Source organism: Babylonia areolata, chromosome 12, assembly GCF_041734735.1.
Source record: "Babylonia areolata isolate BAREFJ2019XMU chromosome 12, ASM4173473v1, whole genome shotgun sequence".
Taxonomy (NCBI): domain Eukaryota; kingdom Metazoa; phylum Mollusca; class Gastropoda; order Neogastropoda; family Buccinidae; genus Babylonia; species Babylonia areolata.
The window spans coordinates 2,159,022-2,181,395 of NC_134887.1; the positions used below are offsets into that span (position 1 = coordinate 2,159,022).

The window sequence follows — 22,374 nt, forward strand, 5'->3', positions numbered from 1 at the left end:
TCAACAGACAAGGAACCCTCCCCCCCCCCACCCCCCCACCCCCCTCAGTAAAGCAAAGAGAGAAGAAGAGAGGTGGTTGTGATGGTGGTGGTGGTGGTTGCGGCGATGACAGAGGGCGCGGGGCAGATCTGTCTGGCGTGTGTGCAGTGCACGTCGCAGGCCCAGGAGCTGCGACTGTCGGAGCAGACCTCCTCGCTGACCTCCTCCCTGGACCAGGTGGACGACCTGACCCACAAGCTGTCTCAGGCCCACAGCCGTCTGCAGCAGTTTGAGGCCTCGCGCCTTGAGGACGGGGCCAAGGTAACGCACCAGGGGGTTGGAATCGTGTGTGTGTGTGTATTCGTGTGTGTGTGTGTACCATTTGTGTCTGTGTGTTTGTATATATATTCCATGTGTGTGTTTGTATGTATGTAATCCATGTGTGTATGTGTATGTATATATTCCATGTGTGTGTGTGTAATCCATGTGTGTGTGTGTGTGTGTGTGATCCGTGTGTGTGTGTGTGTGTGTGATCCATGTGTGTGTGTGTGTGTGTAATCCATGTGTGTGTGTGTGTGTGTGTGTGTGTGTAATCCATGTGTGTGTGTGTGTAATCCGTGTGTGTGTGTGTGTGTGTAATCCATGTGTGTGTGTGTGTGTATGTAATCCATGTGTGGTTGTGTGTAATCCATTGTGTGTGTGTGTAATCCATGTGTGTGTGTGTAATCCATGTGTGTGTGTGTGTGTAATCCATGTGTGTGTGTGTGTGTGTGTAATCCATGTGTGTGTGTGTGTGTGTAATCCATGTGTGTGTGTGTGTGTAATCCATGTGTGTGTGTGTGTGTGTGTAATCCATGTGTGTGTGTGTGTGTGTGTGTGTGTGTGTGTAATCCATGTGTGTGTGTGTGTGTGTATAATCCATGTGTGTGTGTGTGATCCATGTGTGTGTGTGTGTGTGTGTGTGTGTGATCCATGTGTGTGTGTGTGATCCATGTGTGTGTGTGTAATCCATGTGTGTGTGTGTGATCCATGTGTGTGTGTGTGTGTGTAATCCATGTGTGTGTGTGTGATCCATGTGTGTGTGTGTGTGTGTGTGTGTGTGTAATCCATGTGTGTGTGTGTGATCCATGTGTGTGTGTGTAATCCATGTGTGTGTGTGTGTGTAATCCATGTGTGTGTGTGTGATCCATGTGTGTGTGTGTGTAATCCGTGTGTGTGTGTGTATGTGTGTGTGTGTGTGTGTAATCCATGTGTGTGTGTGTGTGTAATCCATGTGTGTGTGTGTGTGTGTAATCCATGTGTGTGTGTGTAATCCATGTGTGTATGTGTGTGTAATCCATGTGTGTGTGTGTGTGTGTAATCCATGTGTGTGTGTGTGTAATCCATGTGTGTGTGTGTGATCCATGTGTGTGTGTGTGTGTAATCCATGTGTGTGTGTGTGTCAGTCGAGTCAGGTGAGTGTGGAGCTGGAGGAGAAGAACCAGCGGATCTCGGAGATGGAAGAGCAGGCGGTGGCCCAGCGGCGAGACCTGAAGCAGGCCCATGACCAGCTGGCTGAAATGGTCAGTGCCCCCCGCACCCCTCCTCCCCCCCACTCACACACACACACACACACACACACACACACACACTCACACACACTGTGTTTTTAAGTCCTCAAACAATATGTGGAAAAGTGTTGTTTTAAGTCCTTAATGTTTGAAACATTGTGTGAAAGCAAATCGCATTTATTAAAGTCACACACCACATCTGCCAGGCGTCTGCTGCACCGACAGCTACAACCCAACACACTGAGTCCAGCCTGGAGTGCATGTATATGTATTTGTGTACCTATCAGAGTGCAGTTCTTGTACAGAGTTTTGCCAGAGGACGACACTTTTATTGCCACAGGTTCTTTTTCAGTGCGCAAATTGCTGTGCAACACATGGGACCTGGGTTTTTCGTCTCATCCAAAGGGCTAGAGTTTGATATTGCAGTCAAACTTGGGAGAGTGAGTGAGATCGGGGTTCGAACCCAGACCCTCACAGACACTGTGTTGGGAGATGAGCGTCTGAAACCTTCTGCCCTTCTGCTGCTGCCGAAAGTCGTGTGTCTGAGGTGACTGACAGGGTCCACACGGGGCACAGGGAAATTCTGCAAAGAATTTGATCACATGATGTTACAGGGCTGGAAAGGGGTGGAATTTGATCACATGATGTTCCAGGACTGGAAAGGGAAGGAATTTGATCACATGATGTTCCAGGGTTGGAAAGGGAAGGAATTTGATCACATGATGTTACAGGGCTGGAAAGGGGTGGAATTTGATCACATGATGTTCCAGGACTGGAAAGGGAAGGAATTTGATCACATGATGTTCCAGGGTTGGAAAGGGATGGAATTTGATCACATGATGTTCCAGGACTGGAAAGGGAAGGAATTTGATCACATGATGTTCCAGGGTTGGAAAGGGATGGAATTTGATCACATGATGTTCCAGGACTGGAAAGGGAAGGAATTTGATCACATGATGTTCCAGGACTGGAAAGGGATGGAATTTGATCACATGATGTTCCAGGACTGGAAAGGGATGGAATTTGATCACATGTTCCAGGACTGGAAAGGGGTGGAATTTGATCACATGATGTTCCAGGACTGGAAAGGGAAGGAATTTGATCACATGATGTTCCAGGACTGGAAAGGGTTGGAATTTGGTCACATGATGTTCCAGGACTGGAAAGGGAAGGAATTTGATCACATGATGTTCCAGGACTGGAAAGGGGTGGAATTTGATCACATGATGTTCCAGGAAGGGGTGGAATTTGATCACATGATGTTCCAGGACTGGAAAGGGGTGGAATTTGATCACATGATGTTCCAGGACTGGAAAGGGGTGGAATTTGATCACATGATGTTCCAGGATTGGGAAAGGGAAGGGATTTGATCACATGATGTTCCAGGACTGGAAAGGGAAGGAATTTGATCACATGATGTTCCAGGAAGGGGTGGAATTTGATCACATGATGTTCCAGGACTGGAAAGGGGTGGAATTTGATCACATGATGTTCCAGGACTGGAAAGGGGTGGAATTTGATCACATGATGTTCCAGGACTGGAAAGGGGTGGAATTTGATCACATGATGTTCCAGGACTGGAAAGGGGTGGAATTTGATCACATGATGTTCCAGGACTGGAAAGGGTTGGAATTTGATCACATGATGTTCCAGGACTGGAAAGGGATGGAATTTGATCACATGATGTTCCAGGACTGGAAAGGGGTGGAATTTGATCACATGATGTTCCAGGACTGGAAAGGGGTGGAATTTGATCACATGATGTTCCAGGACTGGGAAGGGGTGGAATTTGATCACATGATGTTCCAGGAAAGGGGTGGAATTTGATCACATGATGTTCCAGGACTGGAAAGGGGTGGAATTTGATCACATGATGTTCCAGGAAGGGGTGGAATTTGATCACATGATGTTCCAGGACTGGAAAGGGGTGGAATTTGATCACATGATGTTCCAGGACTGGAAAGGGAAGGAATTCGATCACATGATGTTCCAGGACTGGAAAGGGATGGAATTTGATCACATGATGTTCCAGGGCTGGAAAGGGTTGGAATTTGGTCACATGATGTTCCAGGACTGGAAAGTGATGGAATCCGTGTCAAAGTGATGGAGTTGAACATAAAGCCGTAAAGGGAACCCACATTGATCAAAGAATGAAGAAAGATATGATGAATTATGATAACTTGTGACGATCATCACTTGTGTAGTGTCGGTATATGTGCAGAGACAAGGTTTCATCCAAAGATGTGTAGAGGTCAATAGCAATTATGTGCAGTAATGGTGTTGAACCCAAGATGTAAGGTGTGCATCTTTACCATTGTATCTCCCACTGCTCCATCATGGACACGCAAAGCACAGCCTTTTTTTTCTTTTTTTTCTTTTTTTAATTTATCTTCCCAGCTGGCCATTTTGATAACAGAAAAAGTAGATTTTGTGAGACCAAAATTGTATGTTTGTAGTCATGGGGAAATACAGAAAATGGTGTGAAAAAGTTTTAGAAGAGTCCTGGAATTTTCAATTTTTGAACCTGAATGGATCCTGCTGTGGTGACGTGTGGTGATGGATGCTGAATAAATGATATGGATACTTATATATAATGAATGATATGGATACTTATATATAATGAATGATATGGATACTTATATATAATGAATGATATGGATACTTATATGTAATGAATGATATGGATACTTATATATAATGAATGACATGGATACTTATATATAATGAATGACATGGATACTTATATCTAATGAATGATATGGATACTTATATCTAAAGAATGATATGGATACTTATATCTAATGAATGATATGGATACTTATATCTAATGAATGATATGGATACTTATATATAATGAATGACATGGATACTTATATGTAATGAATGATATGGATACTTATCTAATGAATGATATGGATACTTATCTAATGAATGATATGGATACTTATCTAATGAATGATATGGATACTTATATCTAATGAATGATATGGATACTTATATCTAATGAATGATATGGATACTTATCTAATGAATGATGTGGATACTTATCTAATGAATGATATGGATACTTATCTAATGAATGATGTGGATACTTATATCTAATGAATGACATGGATACTTATCTAATGAATGACGTGGATACTTATCTAATGAATGATGTGGATACTTATCTAATGAATGATATGGATACTTATATCTAATGAATGATATGGATACTTATATCTAATGAATGATATGGATACTTATCTAATGAATGACACGGATACTTATCTAATGAATGACTGATATGGATACTTGTCTAATGATATAGCACCTAGCCTTGGTTCCTGTGTCATTCAGTCAGGTTTCAGTCACGCACTCATGCACACTCAGACAGACATGTAACTTTTTATGTGGATGACTTTTTATTTACCCCACCATATAGGCAGCCGTAATCTGTTTTCAGGGGTGTGCATGCTGGGTATGTTCTTGTTTCCATTACCCACAGGATGCTGACATGGATTCCAAGATCTTTAACGTGCGTATTTGATCTTCTGGGTGCGTATACACACGAAGAGTGTTCAGGCATTAAGCAGGTCTACACATATGTTGACCAGGAAGATCGGAAAAATCTCCACCCTTTAGCCAGCAGGTACCGTGAAGGAGATTGGAACCAGGGACCCTGAGATGGAAAGTCCAATGCTTTATGGCTGTGGTGCGTGTGTTGCAGAAAGAGGAGCTGGCGGCCAGCAGTGAGCGCTGTCAGAAGCTGCAGGAGTCCCTGGAAGGTCAGTGGCTGTGCTGCTGTTTGCTGCTGTGGTGTGCTGCTGTGTGGTGCTGTGTCCTGCTGTGGTGTGTCGTGTCCTGTTGTGGTGTGGTGTGTTGTGTTTTGTTGTGTCCTGTTGTGGTGTGGTGTTGTGTTTTGTTGTGTCCTGTTGTGGTGTGTTGTGTTTTGTTGTGTCCTGTTGTGGTGTGGTGTGTTGTGTTTTGTTGTGTCTTGTTGTGTTGTGTTGTGTTGTGTCTTGTTGTGGTGTGGTGTGTTGTGTTTTGTTGTGTCCTGTTGTGGTGTGGTGTTGTGTTTTGTTGTGTCCTGTTGTGGTGTGGTGTGTTGTGTCCTGTTGTGGTGTGTTGTGTTGTGTTGTGTTGTGTCTTGTTGTGGTGTGGTGTTGTGTTGTGTTGTGTCCTGTTGTGGTGTGGTGTTGTGTTGTGTTGTGTCCTGTTGTGGTGTGTTGTGTTGTGTTTTGTTGTGTCCTGTTGTGTTGTGTTTTGTTGTGTCCTGGTGTGGTGTGTTGTGTCCTGTTGTGGTGTGTTGTGTCCTGTTGTGGTGTGGTGTGTCCTGTTGTGGTGTGTTGTGTTTTGTTGTGTCCTGTTGTGGTGTGGTGTGTTGTGTTTTGTTGTGTCCTGTTGTGGTGTGGTGTTGTGTGTTGTGTTGTGTTGTGTCCTGTTGTGGTGTGTTGTTGTTGTGTTGTGTTTTGTTGTGTCCTGTTGTGGTGTGTTGTGTTTTGTTGTGTCCTGTTGTGGTGTGGTGTTGTGTCCTGTTGTGGTGTGTTGTGTTTTGTTGTGTCCTGTTGTGGTGTGGTGTTGTGTCCTGTTGTGGTGTGTTGTGTTTTGTTGTGTCCTGTTGTGGTGTGTTGTGTTGTGTTTTGTTGTGTCCTGTTGTGGTGTGGTGTCAAGTGTCCTGTTGTGTAGGTTCAAGTTGTGTGGTGTCCTGTCGTGTGGTGTCAAGTTGTGTGGTGTCAAGTTGTGTGGTGTCCTGTCGTGTGGTGTCAAGTTGTGTGGTGTCAAGTTGTGTGGTGTCCTGTCGTGTGGTGTCAAGTGTTCTGTTGTGTGGTGTCAAGTTGTGTGGTGTCAAGTTGTGTGGTGTCCTGTCGTGTGGTGTCAAGTTGTGTGGTGTCAAGTGTCCTGTCGTGTGGTGTCAAGTGTCCTGTCGTGTGGTGTCAAGTGTCCTGTTGTGTGGTGTCAAGTGTCCTGTCGTGTGGTGTCAAGTTGTGTGGTGTCAAGTGTCCTGTCGTGTGGTGTCAAGTGTCCTGTTGTGTGGTGTCAAGTTGTGGTGTCAAGTGTCTTGTTGTGTGGTGTCAAGTGTCCTGTCGTGTGGTGTCAAGTTGTGTGGTGTCAAGTGTCCTGTTGTGTGGTGTCAAGTGTCCTGTCGTGCGGTGTCAAGTTGTGTGGTGTCAAGTGTCTTATTGTGTGGTGTCGTGTTTTGTTGTGGTGTGTTGTGTTTTGTCATGTCCTGCTGTGGTGTGTGGTGTCAAGTGTCTTGTTGTGGTGTCAAGTGTTCTGTTGTGTGGTGTCCTGATTTGTTGTGTCATGTGGTGTAGTGTGGTGTGTGGTGTGGTGTGGTGTGTATCATGGTGTTGTGTGGTGTGGGGTGGGGTGGGGTGGTGTGGTGTGGTGGTTGGTGGTGTGTGATGTGCTGTGTGGTTTGTGGTGTGGGGTGTGGTGTGGTGTGGTGTGGTTTGTGGTGTGGTGTGCTGTGGTGTGGTGTGGTGTGGTGTGGTATGGTTTGTGGGGTGGTGTGTGGTGGTGTGGTGTAGTGTGTGGTTGGGGTAGTGTGGTGTGTGGTTGGGGTAGTGTGGTGTGTGGTTGGTGTGGTGGGGTGTTGTGTGTGGTTGGTGTAGTGTGTGGTTGGTGTGGGGTGGTGTGGTGTAGTGTGTGGTTGGGGTAGTGTGGTGTGTGGTTGGTGTGGTGTGGTGTTGTGTGTGGTTGGTGTGGGGTGGGGTGGTGTGGTGTAGTGTGTGGTTGGTGTGGGGTGGGGTGGTGTAGTGTGTGGTTGGTGTGTGGTTGGTGTGGTGTAGTGTGTGGTTGGTGTGGGGTGGGGTGGTGTGGTGTAGTGTGTGGTTGGTATGGTGTGGTGTGGTGTAGTGTGTGGTTGGTGTGGGGTGGGGTGGTGTGGTGTAGTGTGTGGTTGGTGTGGTGTGGTGTGTGGTTGGTATGGTGTGGTGTGGTGTAGTGTGTGGTTGGTGTGGTGTGGTGTGGTGTAGTGTGTGGTTGGTGTGGTGTGGTGTGGTGTAGTGTGTGGTTGGTGTGGTGTGGTGTGGTGTAGTGTGTGGTTGGTGTGGTGTAGTGTGTGGTTGGTATGGTGTGGTGTGGTGTAGTGTGTGGTTGGTGTTGTGTGTGGTTGGTGTGGTGTGTGGTTGGTGTGGTGTGGTGTGTGGTTGGTGTGGTGTGGTGTGTGTGGTTGGTGTGGTGTGTTGTGTGTGGTTGGTGTGGTGTTGTGTGTGGTTGGTGTGGTGTTGTGTGTGGTTGGGGTGGTGTGGTGAGGTGCTGTTTGGTGTCATGTCGTGTAGTGTTGTGTCCTATTTTGTTGTGTTATGTCCAGTTGTGTTGTGTTGCTGCCTTCAGTTGTTTTGTGGTTAACCTGTGGTCTAACAGCTTGTGGTAAACCTGTGGTCTAACGGTGTGGTTAACCTGTGGTCTAACAGTGTGGTTAACCTGTGGTCTAACGGTGTGGTTAACCTGTGGTCTAACGGCTTGTGGTCTAACGGTGTGTGGTTAACCTGTGGTCTAACAGGGTGTGGTTAACCTGTGGTCTAACAGCTTGTGGTCTAACGGTGTGTGGTTAACCTGTGGTCTAACAGGGTGTGGTTAACGTGTGGTTTAACAGGATGTGGTTAACCTGTGGTCTATTGGCGTGTGGTTAACCTGTGGTCTGTCGGCGTGTGGTTAACCTGTGGTCTGTCGGCGTGTGGTTAACCTGTGGCCTATCGGTATGTGGTTAACCTGTGGTCTGTCGGCGTGTGGTTAACCTGTGGTCTGTCGGCATGTGGTTAACTGTGGTCTGTTGGCGTGTGATTAACCTGTGGCCTATCGGTATGTGGTTAACTGTGGTCTGTCGGCGTGTGGTTAACCTGTGGCCTATCGGTATGTGGTTAACTGTGGTCTGTCGGCGTGTGATTAACCTGTGGCCTATCGGTATGTGGTTAACTGTGGTCTGTTGGCGTGTGATTAACCTGTGGCCTATCGGTATGTGGTTAACTGTGGTCTGTCGGCGTGTGGTTAACCTGTGGTCTATCGGCGTGTGGTTAACCTGTGGTCTGTCGGCGTGTGGTTAACCTGTGGCCTATCGGTATGTGGTTAACCTGTGGTCTGTCGGCGTGTGGTTAACCTGTGGTCTGTCGGCGTGTGGTTAACCTGTGGTCTGTCGGCGTGTGGTTAACCTGTGGTCTATCAGCGTGTGATTAACCTGTGTGCAGGACTGACAAACAAGCTGCAGACACTGGAAGCGAACCATGCTGCAGCCAACGATGAACTGCGCTCTCTCAAGTCGCAGTCCTCAGGTAAGTTTCCCTCTCACCTTCAGCCCCATGTCAGGAGGTTCTCTTGACAGGTATGACTGACTCACCCACCGTCAGGGTGCTTCTCTTGACAGGTATGACTGACTCACTGTCAGGGTGCTTCTCTTGACAGGTATGACTGACTCACCATCAGGGTGCTTCTCTTGACAGGTATGACTGACTCACCCACTGTCAGGGTGCTTCTCTTGACAGGTATGACTGACTCACCCACTGTCAGGGTGCTTCTCTTGACAGGTATGACTGACTCACCCACTGTCAGGGTGCTTCTCTTGACAGGTATGACTGACTCACTGTCAGGGTGCTTCTCTTGACAGGTATGACTGACTCACCATCAGGGTGCTTCTCTTGACAGGTATGACTGACTCACCTACCATCAGGGTGCTTCTCTTGACAGGTATGACTGACTCACCCACTGTCAGGGTGCTTCTCTTGACAGGTATGACTGACTCACCCACTGTCAGGGTGCTTCTCTTGACAGGTATGACTGACTCACCTACCATCAGGGTGCTTCTCTTGACAGGTATGACTGACTCACCCACTGTCAGGGTGCTTCTCTTGACAGGTATGACTGACTCACCTACCATCAGGGTGCTTCTCTTGACAGGTATGACTGACTCACCTACCATCAGGGTGCTTCTCTTGACAGGTATGACTGACTCACTGTCAGGGTGCTTCTCTTGACAGGTATGACTGACTCACCTACCATCAGGGTGCTTCTCTTGACAGGTATGACTGACTCACCTACCATCAGGGTGCTTCTCTTGACAGGTATGACTGACTCACTGTCAGGGTGCTTCTCTTGACAGGTATGACTGACTCACCTACCATCAGGGTGCTTCTCTTGACAGGTATGACTGACTCACTGTCAGGGTGCTTCTCTTGACAGGTATGACTGACTCACCCACTGTCAGGGTGCTTCTCTTGACAGGTATGACTGACTCACCCACTGTCAGGGTGCTTCTCTTGACAGGTATGACTGACCCACCCACTGTCAGGGTGCTTCTCTTGACAGGTATGACTGACTCACTGTCAGGGGGCTTCTCTTGACAGGTATGACTGACTCACCTACCAGTCAGGGTGCTTCTCTTGACAGGTATGACTGACTCACTGTCAGGGTGCTTCTCTTGACAGGTATGACTGACTCACTGTCAGGGGGCTTCTCTTGACAGGTATGACTGACCCACCACTGTCAGGGTGCTTCTCTTGACAGGTATGACTGACTCACTGTCAGGGTGCTTCTCTTGACAGGTATGACTGACTCACCCACTGTCAGGGTGCTTCTCTTGACAGGTATGACTGACTCACCTACCATCAGGGTGCTTCTCTTGACAGGTATGACTGACTCACCCACTGTCAGGGTGCTTCTCTTGACAGGTATGACTGACTCACCCACTGTCAGGGTGCTTCTCTTGACAGGTATGACTGACTCACCAGTCAGGGTGCTTCTCTTGACAGGTATGACTGACTCACCCACTGTCAGGGTGCTTCTCTTGACAGGTATGACTGACTCACCTACTGTCAGGGTGCTTCTCTTGACAGGTATGACTGACTCACCATCAGGGTGCTTCTCTTGACAGGTATGACTGACTCACCTACCATCAGGGTGCTTCTCTTGACAGGTATGACTGACTCACTGTCAGGGTGCTTCTCTTGACAGGTATGACTGACTCACCTACCATCAGGGTGCTTCTCTTGACAGGTATGACTGACTCACCCACTGTCAGGGTGCTTCTCTTGACAGGTATGACTGACTCACCAGTCAGGGTGCTTCTCTTGACAGGTATGACTGACTCACCATCAGGGTGCTTCTCTTGACAGGTATGACTGACTCACCATCAGGGTGCTTCTCTTGACAGGTATGACTGACTCACCTACCATCAGGGTGCTTCTCTTGACAGTCAGCAGCGTTTCCCTCTCAGTGCCAGCGATGCTGGATTGAAAGACCAACACCACCACCAGCTGTGCTTGAGCTGCAGCGTCAGGCAAACGTTTCTGTGGTTCCAGCATTGAAAAACAACCAAATGCAGCGTTGTTCCTGCGTCAACTCTGCTACTGAACAACAAAAATTTTTCATCAAAATATGTGACTCAAAATGTATGCCAGAGTGTATGCACATGGAATATGACATCTTAACTCAAAATACTGTTGAATTGCATATTGTTATTTTATGTCTATGTCTACTTTAGTATGCTATTTTGTGCATATTCTGTAACTGTGATTTTCATTGCACATGTATGGCTGTGATGATGTATGTGTGATTTACTCTAAAGTTACCTTCTAAGGTTTCTGCTGCTGCTGCTGTTGTTGTTGTCTTCTGTGATTATTGATTGAACACTTGGGTTGCCCCAGGGTTGACATCGAAGCATTATGTTTTCCTATGTATACATGTTGAATTACTGTGATTGTTGTGTGTGATGTATGTGTCTTACACCACAGACGAATTTCTCTTGTTGAGGTAATGAAGTGTTCAGTATTCTGTATGTTGTTACCTGGTTGAATCATGTTGACAGTGAAGGTGGTGAAATGGAGACAACGTTTGGTAGTGCCACATTATCAGTGACAAATGATGTTGATGATGCGGGTGCAATAAGGACGTGGTTAAAGTTCGAATCTCGGTGACAGTGTCTGGTGGGTAGAGGGTGGTGATTTTTCCAATCTCCCAGGTCAACATATGTGCAGACCTGCTAGTGCCTGAACCCCCTTTGTGTGTATACGCATGCAGAAGATCAAATACGCCCACTGAAGATCCTGTAATCCATGTCAGCATTCAGTGGGTTATGGAAACAAGAACATACCCAGCATGCACTTCCCCGAAAATGGAGTATGGCTGCATACATGGCAGGGCAAATAAATAAAATGGTCATACACGAAAAATGTTACATGTCTGTGTGAGTGTGTTTGTGTGCATGACTGACAGAGGAAACCAATGATGAGCGCCCTAAGGCAGCCGTCAGTCGGCTCTACCCAGGTAGGCAGCCTGTTGTGCAAATGACACTATGTTTGTAAAGCTCTTAGGGCTTGGTTTCCGACCGAGGATAGGCACTTGGTAGGTGTTGGTGTCATTCATTGTCATGGTAACGGTCCTCTTTCAGACTTACAACGATGTATATTGGCGCTGTGTAAGTGTCGGTGTCATTCATCGTCATGGTAACGGTCCTCTTTCAGACTTACAATGATGTATATTGGCGCTGTGTAAGTGTCGGTGTCATTCATCGTCATGGTAACGGTCCTCTTTCAGACTTACAATGATGTATATTGGCGCTGTGTAAGTGTCGGCATTCATCGTCATGGTAACGGTCTTCTTTCAGACTTACAACGATGTATGTTGGTGCTGTGTAAGTGTCGGTGTCATTCATCGTCATGGTAACGGTCCTCTTTCAGACTTACAACGATGTATATTGGCACTGTGTAAGTGTTGGTGTCATTCATCGTCATGGTAACGGTCCTCTTTCAGACTTACAACGATGTATATTGGTGCTGTGTAAGTGTGGGTGTCATTCATCGTCATGGTAACGGTCCTCTTTCAGACTTACAACGATGTATATTGGTGCTGTGTAAGTGTCGGTGTCATTGATCGTCATGGTAACGGTCCTCTTTCAGACTTACAACGATGTATATTGGCACTGTGTAAGTGTCGGTGTCATTCATCGTCATGGTAACGGTCCTCTTTCAGACTTACAATGATGTATATTGGCACTGTGTAAGTGTGGGTGTCATTCATCGTCATGGTAACGGTCCTCTTTCAGACTTACAACGATGTATATTGGCACTGTGTAAGTGTGGGTGTCATTGATCGTCATGGTAACGGTCCTCTTTCAGACTTACAACGACAGCTGAGCGCCAGCAAGGACAAGAGTGCCGAGCTGCTGGACGATCGCACAAAACTGGTGAGTTGTGTCCCTCCCGCCCTTCCCAGCATTCCTCCTCTCTTCTCTTCTCTCCCCTTGTGGCCAGTTCTTTTCATTCTTGTACTTCTCTCCCTTTAGTTGCCCAGTTCACCTTGGTCTTTTTTTGGCTCTTTGACTGTATTGATTTGTACGTGTATGACTGTTCTGATTTTGAATTAAATGAGAATGCATTGTTTGACGAAAGAGAAGAAATTTTGGTTTGATTTTAATCTTTGTGTTTCAATGGTCTGGTGTTTTCTGGTGCTGAGTTTGGATCGTTTCCACAATGCTTTGCTCATTTCAGAATACAAGTTGAGAATTTTATTTCAGGTATTTAAAAATTTTCAGGTTTGTGCATTTGTCTTAGGAATATGAGCTTTGAAAATTTTGAAAGACAATCTGATGATGATTTCATATTTATCAAGAAATGCAAAAATTGTTATTGTGAACAGTTCATTTTCTGACACATCAAAGTACAGGGAAACAGTGTAGTGGTCTGCTCTCTGGTGATTGAAAATGAAACATTAAGTGCTGCATAATTTCATTATTAATGTGTTTCAGAAGTGTTCAGTCTTAGAAGTATTCACTTTTCAGGTTCTAAAAGATGGATGCGTATACCTTTGCCACAGAAATCTTATCTCTTTATTTTTTTATAATCAGTGTAAATATGACTGTTACTTGAAATCAAACAGCGTTGAAAACTGTGGCAGTGGTGGCTTGACCATGTTCCTTTGCCCACAGTGTCTGTGTCCGTGAGGAAAAGGGGTGTGGGGAAGGTGTGTGGGGGTGGGTGGGAAATAGGTGAAGGTGAAAACAAAAAAATGAGAGAAATCAAAATTGTCAGCTGACGTTAAATCAACATAGAATGAAAGCTTGAATTGAGATCAAATTGAAATGATACATTAAAGAAGATCATGATGGAGGAACTGTCGAAAGTTCATAGTGATGTGAGTATAAAATGTGTTGTGATGGAGGAAAGGCACAGTATATAGTGTAGTCTGGGAGAGGCACAGTACATAGTGTAGTCTGGGAGAGGGACAGTACATAGTGTAGCCTGGGGGATGGACAGTACATAGTGTAGCCTGCAGGATGGACAGTACATAGTGTAGCCTGGGAGAGGCACAGTACATAGTGTAGCCTGGGGGAGGGACAGTACATAGTGTAGCCTGGGAGAGGCACAGTACATAGTGTAGCCTGGGGGATGGACAGTACATAGTGTAGCCTGGGAGAGGCACAGTACATAGTGTAGCCTGGGGGATGGACAGTACATAGTGTAGCCTGGGGGAGGGACAGTATATAGTGTAGCCTGGGAGAGGCACAGTACATAGTGTAGCCTGGGGGATGGACAGTACATAGTGTAGCCTGGGAGAGGGACAGTACATAGTGTAGCCTGGGAGAGGCACAGTACATAGTGTAGCCTGGGGGAGGGACAGTACATAGTGTAGCCTGGGAGAGGCACAGTACATAGTGTAGCCTGGGAGAGGCACAGTACATAGTGTAGCCTGGGAGAGGCACAGTACATAGTGTAGCCTGGGGGATGGACAGTACATAGTGTAGCCTGGGAGAGGCACAGTACATAGTGTAGCCTGGGAGAGGCACAGTACATAGTGTAGCCTGGAGGATGAACAGTACATAGTGTAGCCTGGGAGAGGCACAGTACATAGTGTAGCCTGGGGGATGGACAGTATATAGTGTAGCCTGGGAGAGGCACAGTACATAGTGTAGCCTGGGAGAGGCACAGTACATAGTGTAGCCTGGGGGAGGCACAGTACATAGTGTAGCCTGGGAGAGGCACAGTACATAGTGTAGCCTGGGAGAGGGACAGTACATAGTGTAGCCTGGGGGATGGACAGTACATAGTGTAGCCTGGGAGAGGGACAGTACATAGTGTAGCCTGGGGGATGGACAGTACATAGTGTAGCCTGGGGGATGGACAGTACATAGTGTAGCCTGGGGGAGGGACAGTACATAGTGTAGCCTGGGGGATGGACAGTACATAGTGTAGCCTGGGGGAGGGACAGTACATAGTGTAGCCTGGGAGAGGGACAGTACATAGTGTAGCCTGGGGGAGGGACAGTACATAGTGTAGCCTGGGAGAGGCACAGTACATTGTGTAGCCTGGGGGATGGACAGTACATAGTGTAGCCTGGGAGAGGCACAGTACATAGTGTAGCCTGGGAGAGGCACAGTACATAGTGTAGCCTGGGAGAGGCACAGTACATAGTGTAGCCTGGGGGATGGACAGTATATAGTGTAGCCTGGGAGAGGGACAGGAAAGAGACAAACAGTGTGTGTCCTTGGACCTTGCACAAGGGAGAGGTGAGCAGAGCTTCCATCTGTGACAAAGCGTTCTGTTCAGGGAGAGCAACCTTATCTGTTGTGACAAAAAACTAACACAACGCAGTACAATATAGTTCAAAGTTAGCTGTGGCGTTTTTACAGCCTTTGCTGTCGTTAATGAAGGGATAAAGGTGTGTAGATGATACCTCATTAACTGGAAGGCTTGGTCATTAGTTTTCACTGTCTCTGTAACACGCCATTTTAAACGATTGGCTGAATTGATTGCAGTGATTGACATTTGAGTAGTTTGGTTGTTTTTGGACGGTTATTCTCTGACAGTTCATATGTTCTCTTATAACCGCCATTTATGTTCTTTCTGTAAGTATTTTGATCAGATATTTTAAAGAAATATTTTGTAGTTTTAACTTCTATAGAATAATACTACTTATGTGCATTCTTTTTGAAGGATGTTGTAAAGTTTTGATGGTTTTCAATCTTTTCACTCAAGGTTGGAATCTCTTTTGTATTGTTGTTTGTTTGTTTTTTAAACTAGGAAGTGCTTTTATTTGTTTGTTTATTCTTTTTCCCCCCATCTTGAGCAGGTGTGTGTGTGAACTTTATTCCAGTGATTGTACTCCACTTTTTTCTGGTGTTGCATGTATCACATGTATTTAGTTTAAATGTGTCAGTGTGATTTTTTTTTTTTTTTTTTTTAGCAAGAGCACAATGATATTTCTCTCCCTCTCTTTCTCTGTATCTGTATACATAAACAGAATCTACATGTACTCTTCCCAGAGTGAACAGATGGATTGATTAACCAGACATGTTCTTTGCCTCTCTGGAATGGCCAGGCATCTGTTGGCTGAAGGGGAGGGAATTGGAACTAAAATGATGAGTGTCAGCAAGAAGCTTTTGTGCAGAACACTCTTCTCATATCAAACTTGGTATTCTTCTTCTTGCCAGTGAAATAAGTGATTCAGGTCTGACAGAAAATGCTTGTGGATTTTGTGATTTGGGGTTGTGAGAAATATTCAACAAATCAGTGTTTTTTGTGTTTCTTTGTTGTTGTTTTTGAAGGACCAGCCAAGAAAACTCCAGCCTCCTCTCTCTCTCTCTCTCTCTCTCTCTCTCTCTCTCTCTCTCTCTCTCTCTCTCTCTCTCTCTCCCCCTCTCCCTCTCTCTCTCTCTTTCTTTTGTAATGTTTTATAGGTAGGACATATAGAACAGAAAGACTGTACATGGTGGAACATAGAACAGAAAGACTGTAAAAAAAGAAAAGAAAAAGAAAATGTGGATCATGTAACAGAAAGACTGTAAAAAAAAAGAAGAAAAAAAAGAAAATGTGGATCATAGAACAGAAAGACTGTAAAAAAAATTTTTTTTAAAAGAATGTGGAACATAGAACAGAAAGACTGTAAAAAAAAAGAAAATGTGGATCATATAACAGAAAGACTGTAAAAAAAAAAAAAAAAAAAGAAAAAGAAAATGTGGAACATAGAACAGAAAGACTGTAAAAAAAAAAAAAAAAGGAAAAGAATTGGAACATAGAAAGACTGTAAAAAAAGAAAAAAAGAAAAAGAAAAAAAGGTGGAACATAGAAGAGAAAGGCTGTAAAAAAGCAAAGAAGGTGGAACATAGAACAGAAAGACTGTAAAAAAGCAAAGAAGGTGGAACATAGAACAGAAAGACTGTAAAAAAGCAAAGAAGGTGGAACATAGAACAGAAAGACTGTAAAAAAGCAAAGAAGGTGGAACATAGAACAGAAAGACTGGAAAAAAGCAAAGAAGGTGGAACATAGAAGAGAAAGACTTAAAGGAGTGAGAACAAAGACCAGGAACAAACCACCTGTATGCAGGGTGGGGAATGGGCAGGGAAAGATGGGGAGTCGGAGGTGGGTCATTGATTGGTCGGGACTCACAGAGCTGTAAAGTTGATTCTCATTCAGTTTTCATTTGTACAAGAAAGAAAGAAAGGAATATATGTGACTGCTGCATACAGATGTCTGGCCCTTCAAGACTGGTTAGCTGAGCTGGGCTGCACTGAGTGTTGAGCTATGGCTTGGTAGTGTGGAGGTGTAGGAAGTGTGTTGCCTGCCTCCCCTGCCCCTGAGTGACAGGCGTTCAGTTGGATTTGTTGTCGTCTTGTCTTTTCCTTACTGTGGTGTTTTGTGGACAGTGTTGTCGTCTTGTCTTTGCCTTACTGTGGTGTTTTGTGGACAGTGTTGTGGTCTTGTCTTTTCCTTACTGTGGTGTTTTGTGGACAGTGTTGTGGTCTTGTCTTTGCCTTACTGTGGTGTTTTGTGGACAGTGTTGTCGTCTTGTCTTTTCCTTACTGTGGTGTTTTGTGGACAGTGTTGTGGTCTTGTCTTTTCCTTACTGTGGTGTTTTGTGGACAGTGTTGTGGTCTTGTCTTTTCCTTACTGTGGTGTTTTGTGGACAGTGTTGTCGTCTTGTCTTTGCCTTACTGTGGTGTTTTGTGGACAGTGTTGTGGTCTTGTCTTTTCCTTACTGTGGTGTTTTGTGGACAGTGTTGTGGTCTTGTCTTTTCCTTACTGTGGTGTTTTGTGGACAGTGTTGTGGTCTTGTCTTTTCCTTACTGTGGTGTTTTGTGGACAGTGTTGTGGTCTTGTCTTTGCCTTACTGTGGTGTTTTGTGGACAGTGTTGTGGTCTTGTCTTTTCCTTACTGTGGTGTTTTGTGGACAGTGTTGTGGTCTTGTCTTTTCCTTACTGTGGTGTTTTGTGGACAGTGTTGTGGTCTTGTCTTTGCCTTACTGTGGTGTTTTGTGGACAGTGTTGTGGTCTTGTCTTTTCCTTACTGTGGTGTTTTGTGGACAGTGTTGTGGTCTTGTCTTTTCCTTACTGTGGTGTTTTGTGGACAGTGTTGTGGTCTTGTCTTTTCCTTACTGTGGTGTTTTGTGGACAGTGTTGTCTTGTCTTTGCCTTACTGTGGTGTTTTGTGGACAGTGTTGTGGTCTTGTCTTTTCCTTACTGTGGTGTTTTGTGGACAGTGTTGTGGTCTTGTCTTTGCCTTACTGTGGTGTTTTGTGGACAGTGTTGTGGTCTTGTCTTTTCCTTACTGTGGTGTTTTGTGGACAGTGTTGTGGTCTTGTCTTTGCCTTACTGTGGTGTTTTGTGGACAGTGTTGTGGTCTTGTCTTTTCCTTACTGTGGTGTTTTGTGGACAGTGTTGTGGTCTTGTCTTTGCCTTACTGTGGTGTTTTGTGGACAGTGTTGTGGTCTTGTCTTTTCCTTACTGTGGTGTTTTGTGGACAGTGTTGTGGTCTTGTCTTTGCCTTACTGTGGTGTTTTGTGGACAGTGTTGTGGTCTTGTCTTTTCCTTACTGTGGTGTTTTGTGGACAGTGTTGTCTTGTCTTTGCCTTACTGTGGTGTTTTGTGGACAGTGTTGTGGTCTTGTCTTTTCCTTACTGTGGTGTTTTGTGGACAGTGTTGTGGTCTTGTCTTTTCCTTACTGTGGTGTTTTGTGGACAGTGTTGTGGTCTTGTCTTTGCCTTACTGTGGTGTTTGTGGGCGGTGTTGTCAGGATACGGCCATGATGTCTGTGAGAAATGTGATGCATTGAAATTGTCATCAGGTTTTAATATTCTGATTTTGGATCATGGTTGAAGTTGATGGTTTGTGCTGTCTGAGTGTTTTTACATTTGTGGGTTTTTTGGTTTTGTTTTTTGTTTTATAACCAGTGGTTTTAGTTGTTTTTCAGCATTTGTGTTGTTGTTTTTTCAGTTTCAGCACTTGTGTTGTTGTTTTTTCAGTTTCAGCACTTGTTTGTGGATGTGCTGTGCTTGTGTTCGCATTGAATCCTTTCACTGCACTGCCAGGCGGAAAAAAAACACTCCATACATTTCCCTACTAGTAACTTCGGAACAATAATTATCTTGTAACATGTATGCAGTGTCAAGAGATTCAGAATTAAGTAAACAGTGAGGGGAAGAGACAGAAGAGACAGGCAGTGAGGGGTAGAGACAGACAGTGAGGGGTAGAGACAGACAGTGAGGGGTAGAGACAGGCAGTGAGGGGTAGAGACAGGCAGTGAGGGGTAGAGACAGGCAGTGAGGGGTAGAGACAGGCAGTGAGGGGTAGAGACAGAAGAGACAGACAGTGAGGGGTAGAGACAGACAGTGAGGGGTAGAGACAGAAGAGACAGACAGTGAGGGGTAGAGACAGACAGTGAGGGGTAGAGACAGAAGAGACAGACAGTGAGGGGTAGAGACAGACAGTGAGGGGTAGAGACAGGCAGTGAGGGGTAGAGACAGACAGTGAGGGGTAGAGACAGAAGAGACAGACAGTGAGGGGTAGAGACAGAAGAGACAGACAGTGAGGGGTAGAGACAGACAGTGAGGGGTAGAGACAGACAGTGAGGGGTAGAGACAGGCAGTGAGGGGTAGAGACAGAAGAGACAGACAGTGAGGGGTAGAGACAGACAGTGAGGGGTAGAGACAGAAGAGACAGACAGTGAGGGGTAGAGACAGGCAGTGAGGGGTAGAGACAGACAGTGAGGGGTAGAGACAGACAGTGAGGGGTAGAGACAGAAGATGAGGGGTAGAGACAGAAGAGACAGACAGTGAGGGGTAGAGACAGAAGATGAGGGGTAGAGACAGAAGAGACAGACAGTGAGGGGTAGAGACAGACAGTGAGGGGTAGAGACAGAAGAGACAGACAGTGAGGGGTAGAGACAGAAGAGACAGACAGTGTGGGGTAGAGACAGACAGTGAGGGGTAGAGACAGAAGAGACAGACAGTGAGGGGTAGAGACAGGCAGTGAGGGGTAGAGACAGACAGTGAGGGGTAGAGACAGAAGAGACAGACAGTGAGGGGTAGAGACAGACAGTGAGGGGTAGAGACAGACAGTGAGGGGTAGAGACAGAAGAGACAGACAGTGAGGGGTAGAGACAGACAGTGAGGGGTAGAGACAGGCAGTGAGGGGTAGAGACAGAAGAGACAGACAGTGAGGGGTAGAGACAGACAGTGAGGGGTAGAGACAGACAGTGAGGGGTAGAGACAGAAGAGACAGACAGTGAGGGGTAGAGACAGACAGTGAGGGGTAGAGACAGGCAGTGAGGGGTAGAGACAGACAGTGAGGGGTAGAGACAGAAGAGACAGACAGTGAGGGGTAGAGACAGAAGAGACAGACAGTGAGGGGTAGAGACAGACAGTGAGGGGTAGAGACAGACAGTGAGGGGTAGAGACAGAAGAGACAGACAGTGAGGGGTAGAGACAGAAGAGACAGACAGTGAGGGGTAGAGACAGGCAGTGAGGGGTAGAGACAGACAGTGAGGGGTAGAGACAGACAGTGAGGGGTAGAGACAGACAGTGAGGGGTAGAGACAGAAGAGACAGACAGTGAGGGGTAGAGACAGACAGTGAGGTGTAGAGACAGGCAGTGAGGGGGTAGAGACAGAAGAGACAGACAGTGAGGGGTAGAGACAGACATGAGGGGGTAGAGACAGACAGTGAGGGGTAGAAGACAGAAGTGAGGTAGAGACAGGAGAGAACAGACAGTGAGGGGTAGAGACAGCAGTGAGGGGTAGAGACAGACAGTGAGGGTTAGAGACAGAAAGAGACAGACAGTGAGGGGTAGAGACAGAAGAGACAGACAGTGAGGGGTAGAGACAGACAGTGAGGGGTAGAGACAGACAGTGAGGGGTAGAGACAGAGACAGACAGTGAGGGGTAGAGACAGAAGAGACAGACAGTGAGGGGTAGAGACAGGCAGTGAGGGGTAGAGACAGACAGTGAGGGGTAGAGACAGACAGTGAGGGGTAGAGACAGAAGAGACAGACAGTGAGGGGTAGAGACAGACAGTGAGGGGTAGAGACAGACAGTGAGGGGTAGAGACAGACAGTGAGGGGTAGAGACAGAAGAGACAGACAGTGAGGGGTAGAGACAGACAGTGAGGGGTAGAGACAGACAGTGAGGGTAGAGACAGACAGTGAGGGGTAAGACAGAAGAGACAGACAGTGAGGGGTAGAGACAGACTGTGAGGGGTAGAGACAGGCAGTGAGGGGTAGAGACAGAAATGGCGAGGTAACAGGAAGAGAAGAGTGGGTATGAAAGAAGAGAACTTTGGGTAGAGACAACAAGGGCGAGAACAAGGCGAGAGGGGAGAAGACGTTTAGGGTAGGAGATGGCGAAGTGGGGCATAGAGAAGAGTGCGGGGTTTGTGGGGCAGATGAGGGGAGGATGACAGTGAGGGTGAGTGCGTTGGGTGTGGCAGTGGGTGAACAGAGATGACTGGTGAGGGTAAACGAAAGACGGATAGGGTAGGATAGCTGAGCATGGGAGAGAAGAGGAGAATAAGTGGGGAAGAGCAAGGGAGGGAGAGGGCGGGGCTTTGGGGGGATGGGGCGGAGACATAGGGAGGGCGGGGCTTTGGGGGCGATGGGGCGGAGACATAGAGAGGGCGGGGCTTTGGGGGGATGGGGCGGAGACATAGGGAGGCCGGGGCTTTGGGGGGGATGGGGCGGAGACATAGGGAGGGCGGGGCTTTGGAGGGGATGGGGCGGAGACATAGGAAAGGCGGGGCTTTGGGGGGGATGGGGCAGAGACATAGGAAAGGCGGGGCTTTGGGGGGGATGGGGCGGAGACATAGGGAGGGCGGGGCTTTGGGGGGGATGGGGCGGAGACATAGGAAAGGCGGGGCTTTGGGGGGGATGGGGCAGAGACATAGGAAAGGCGGGGCTTTGGGGGGGATGGGGCGGAGACATAGGAAAGGCGGGGCTTTGGGGGGGATGGGGCAGAGACGTATGGAGGGCGGGGCTTTGGGGGAATGGGGTGGAGACATAGGGAGGGCGGGGCTTTGGGAGGATTGGGTGGAGACATAGGGAGGGAGGGGGGAGAGAGAGAGGGGGTGGGGGGTGGGGGGGGGAGCACAGATTACAGATTGTTTACAAAAACAAATCAGAGACGAAAAATTTCACAGTTTTTAGAGCTTTCTGAGAAAAAAACAGATTATAGGCTTGAGAGAGAGGGGGGTGGGGGGGGGGGGGGGGATAGATTTCTTTTTTTTAGTACACACAAGAAGTCAGTGGTTCTCCAGCCCATTTTTGCTCGAGTCTTGTCCTTGTTATTTTGAAACCTTGAACTTTTTTTTTTTTTTTTTTTTCAGTTTTTTCCACAACCTGAGTCTAGTGGGCACACCTGACCTGTTTCATGCTCTTGTTATGTTACTGTTGTTGTTGTTGTTGCTGTTGCTGTTGTTGTTGTTGCTGCTGTTGTTGTTGTTGCTGTTGTTGTTGCTGTTTTTTTGTTGTTGCTATTGTTTTTGTTGCTCTTGTTGTTGTTTTTGTTGCTGTTGTTGTTGCTGTTGTTTTTGTTGTCACCGTTGTTGTAGCTGTTGTTGTTGCTGTTGTTTTTGTTGTTGCTGTTGTTTTTGTTGTCACCGTTGTTGTT

At 46.5% G+C, this 22,374-nt stretch overlaps 1 protein-coding gene across 13 annotated transcripts in view; it reads left to right on the top strand.

The window, feature by feature from the left end:
* LOC143288315 (uncharacterized) overlaps positions 1-22,374 on the top strand; it is a 151,588-nt gene that overhangs the window by 72,234 nt on the left and 56,980 nt on the right. For all 13 annotated transcript variants that reach the window (XM_076596676.1, XM_076596678.1, XM_076596680.1 and 10 more), the window contains 5 exons: positions 148-300; positions 1,425-1,541; positions 5,239-5,296; positions 8,702-8,785; positions 12,623-12,690. In XM_076596676.1, coding sequence (XP_076452791.1) covers positions 148-300; positions 1,425-1,541; positions 5,239-5,296; positions 8,702-8,785; positions 12,623-12,690 — 480 coding nt within the window. The remainder of the gene's footprint in view (positions 1-147; positions 301-1,424; positions 1,542-5,238; positions 5,297-8,701; positions 8,786-12,622; positions 12,691-22,374) is intronic.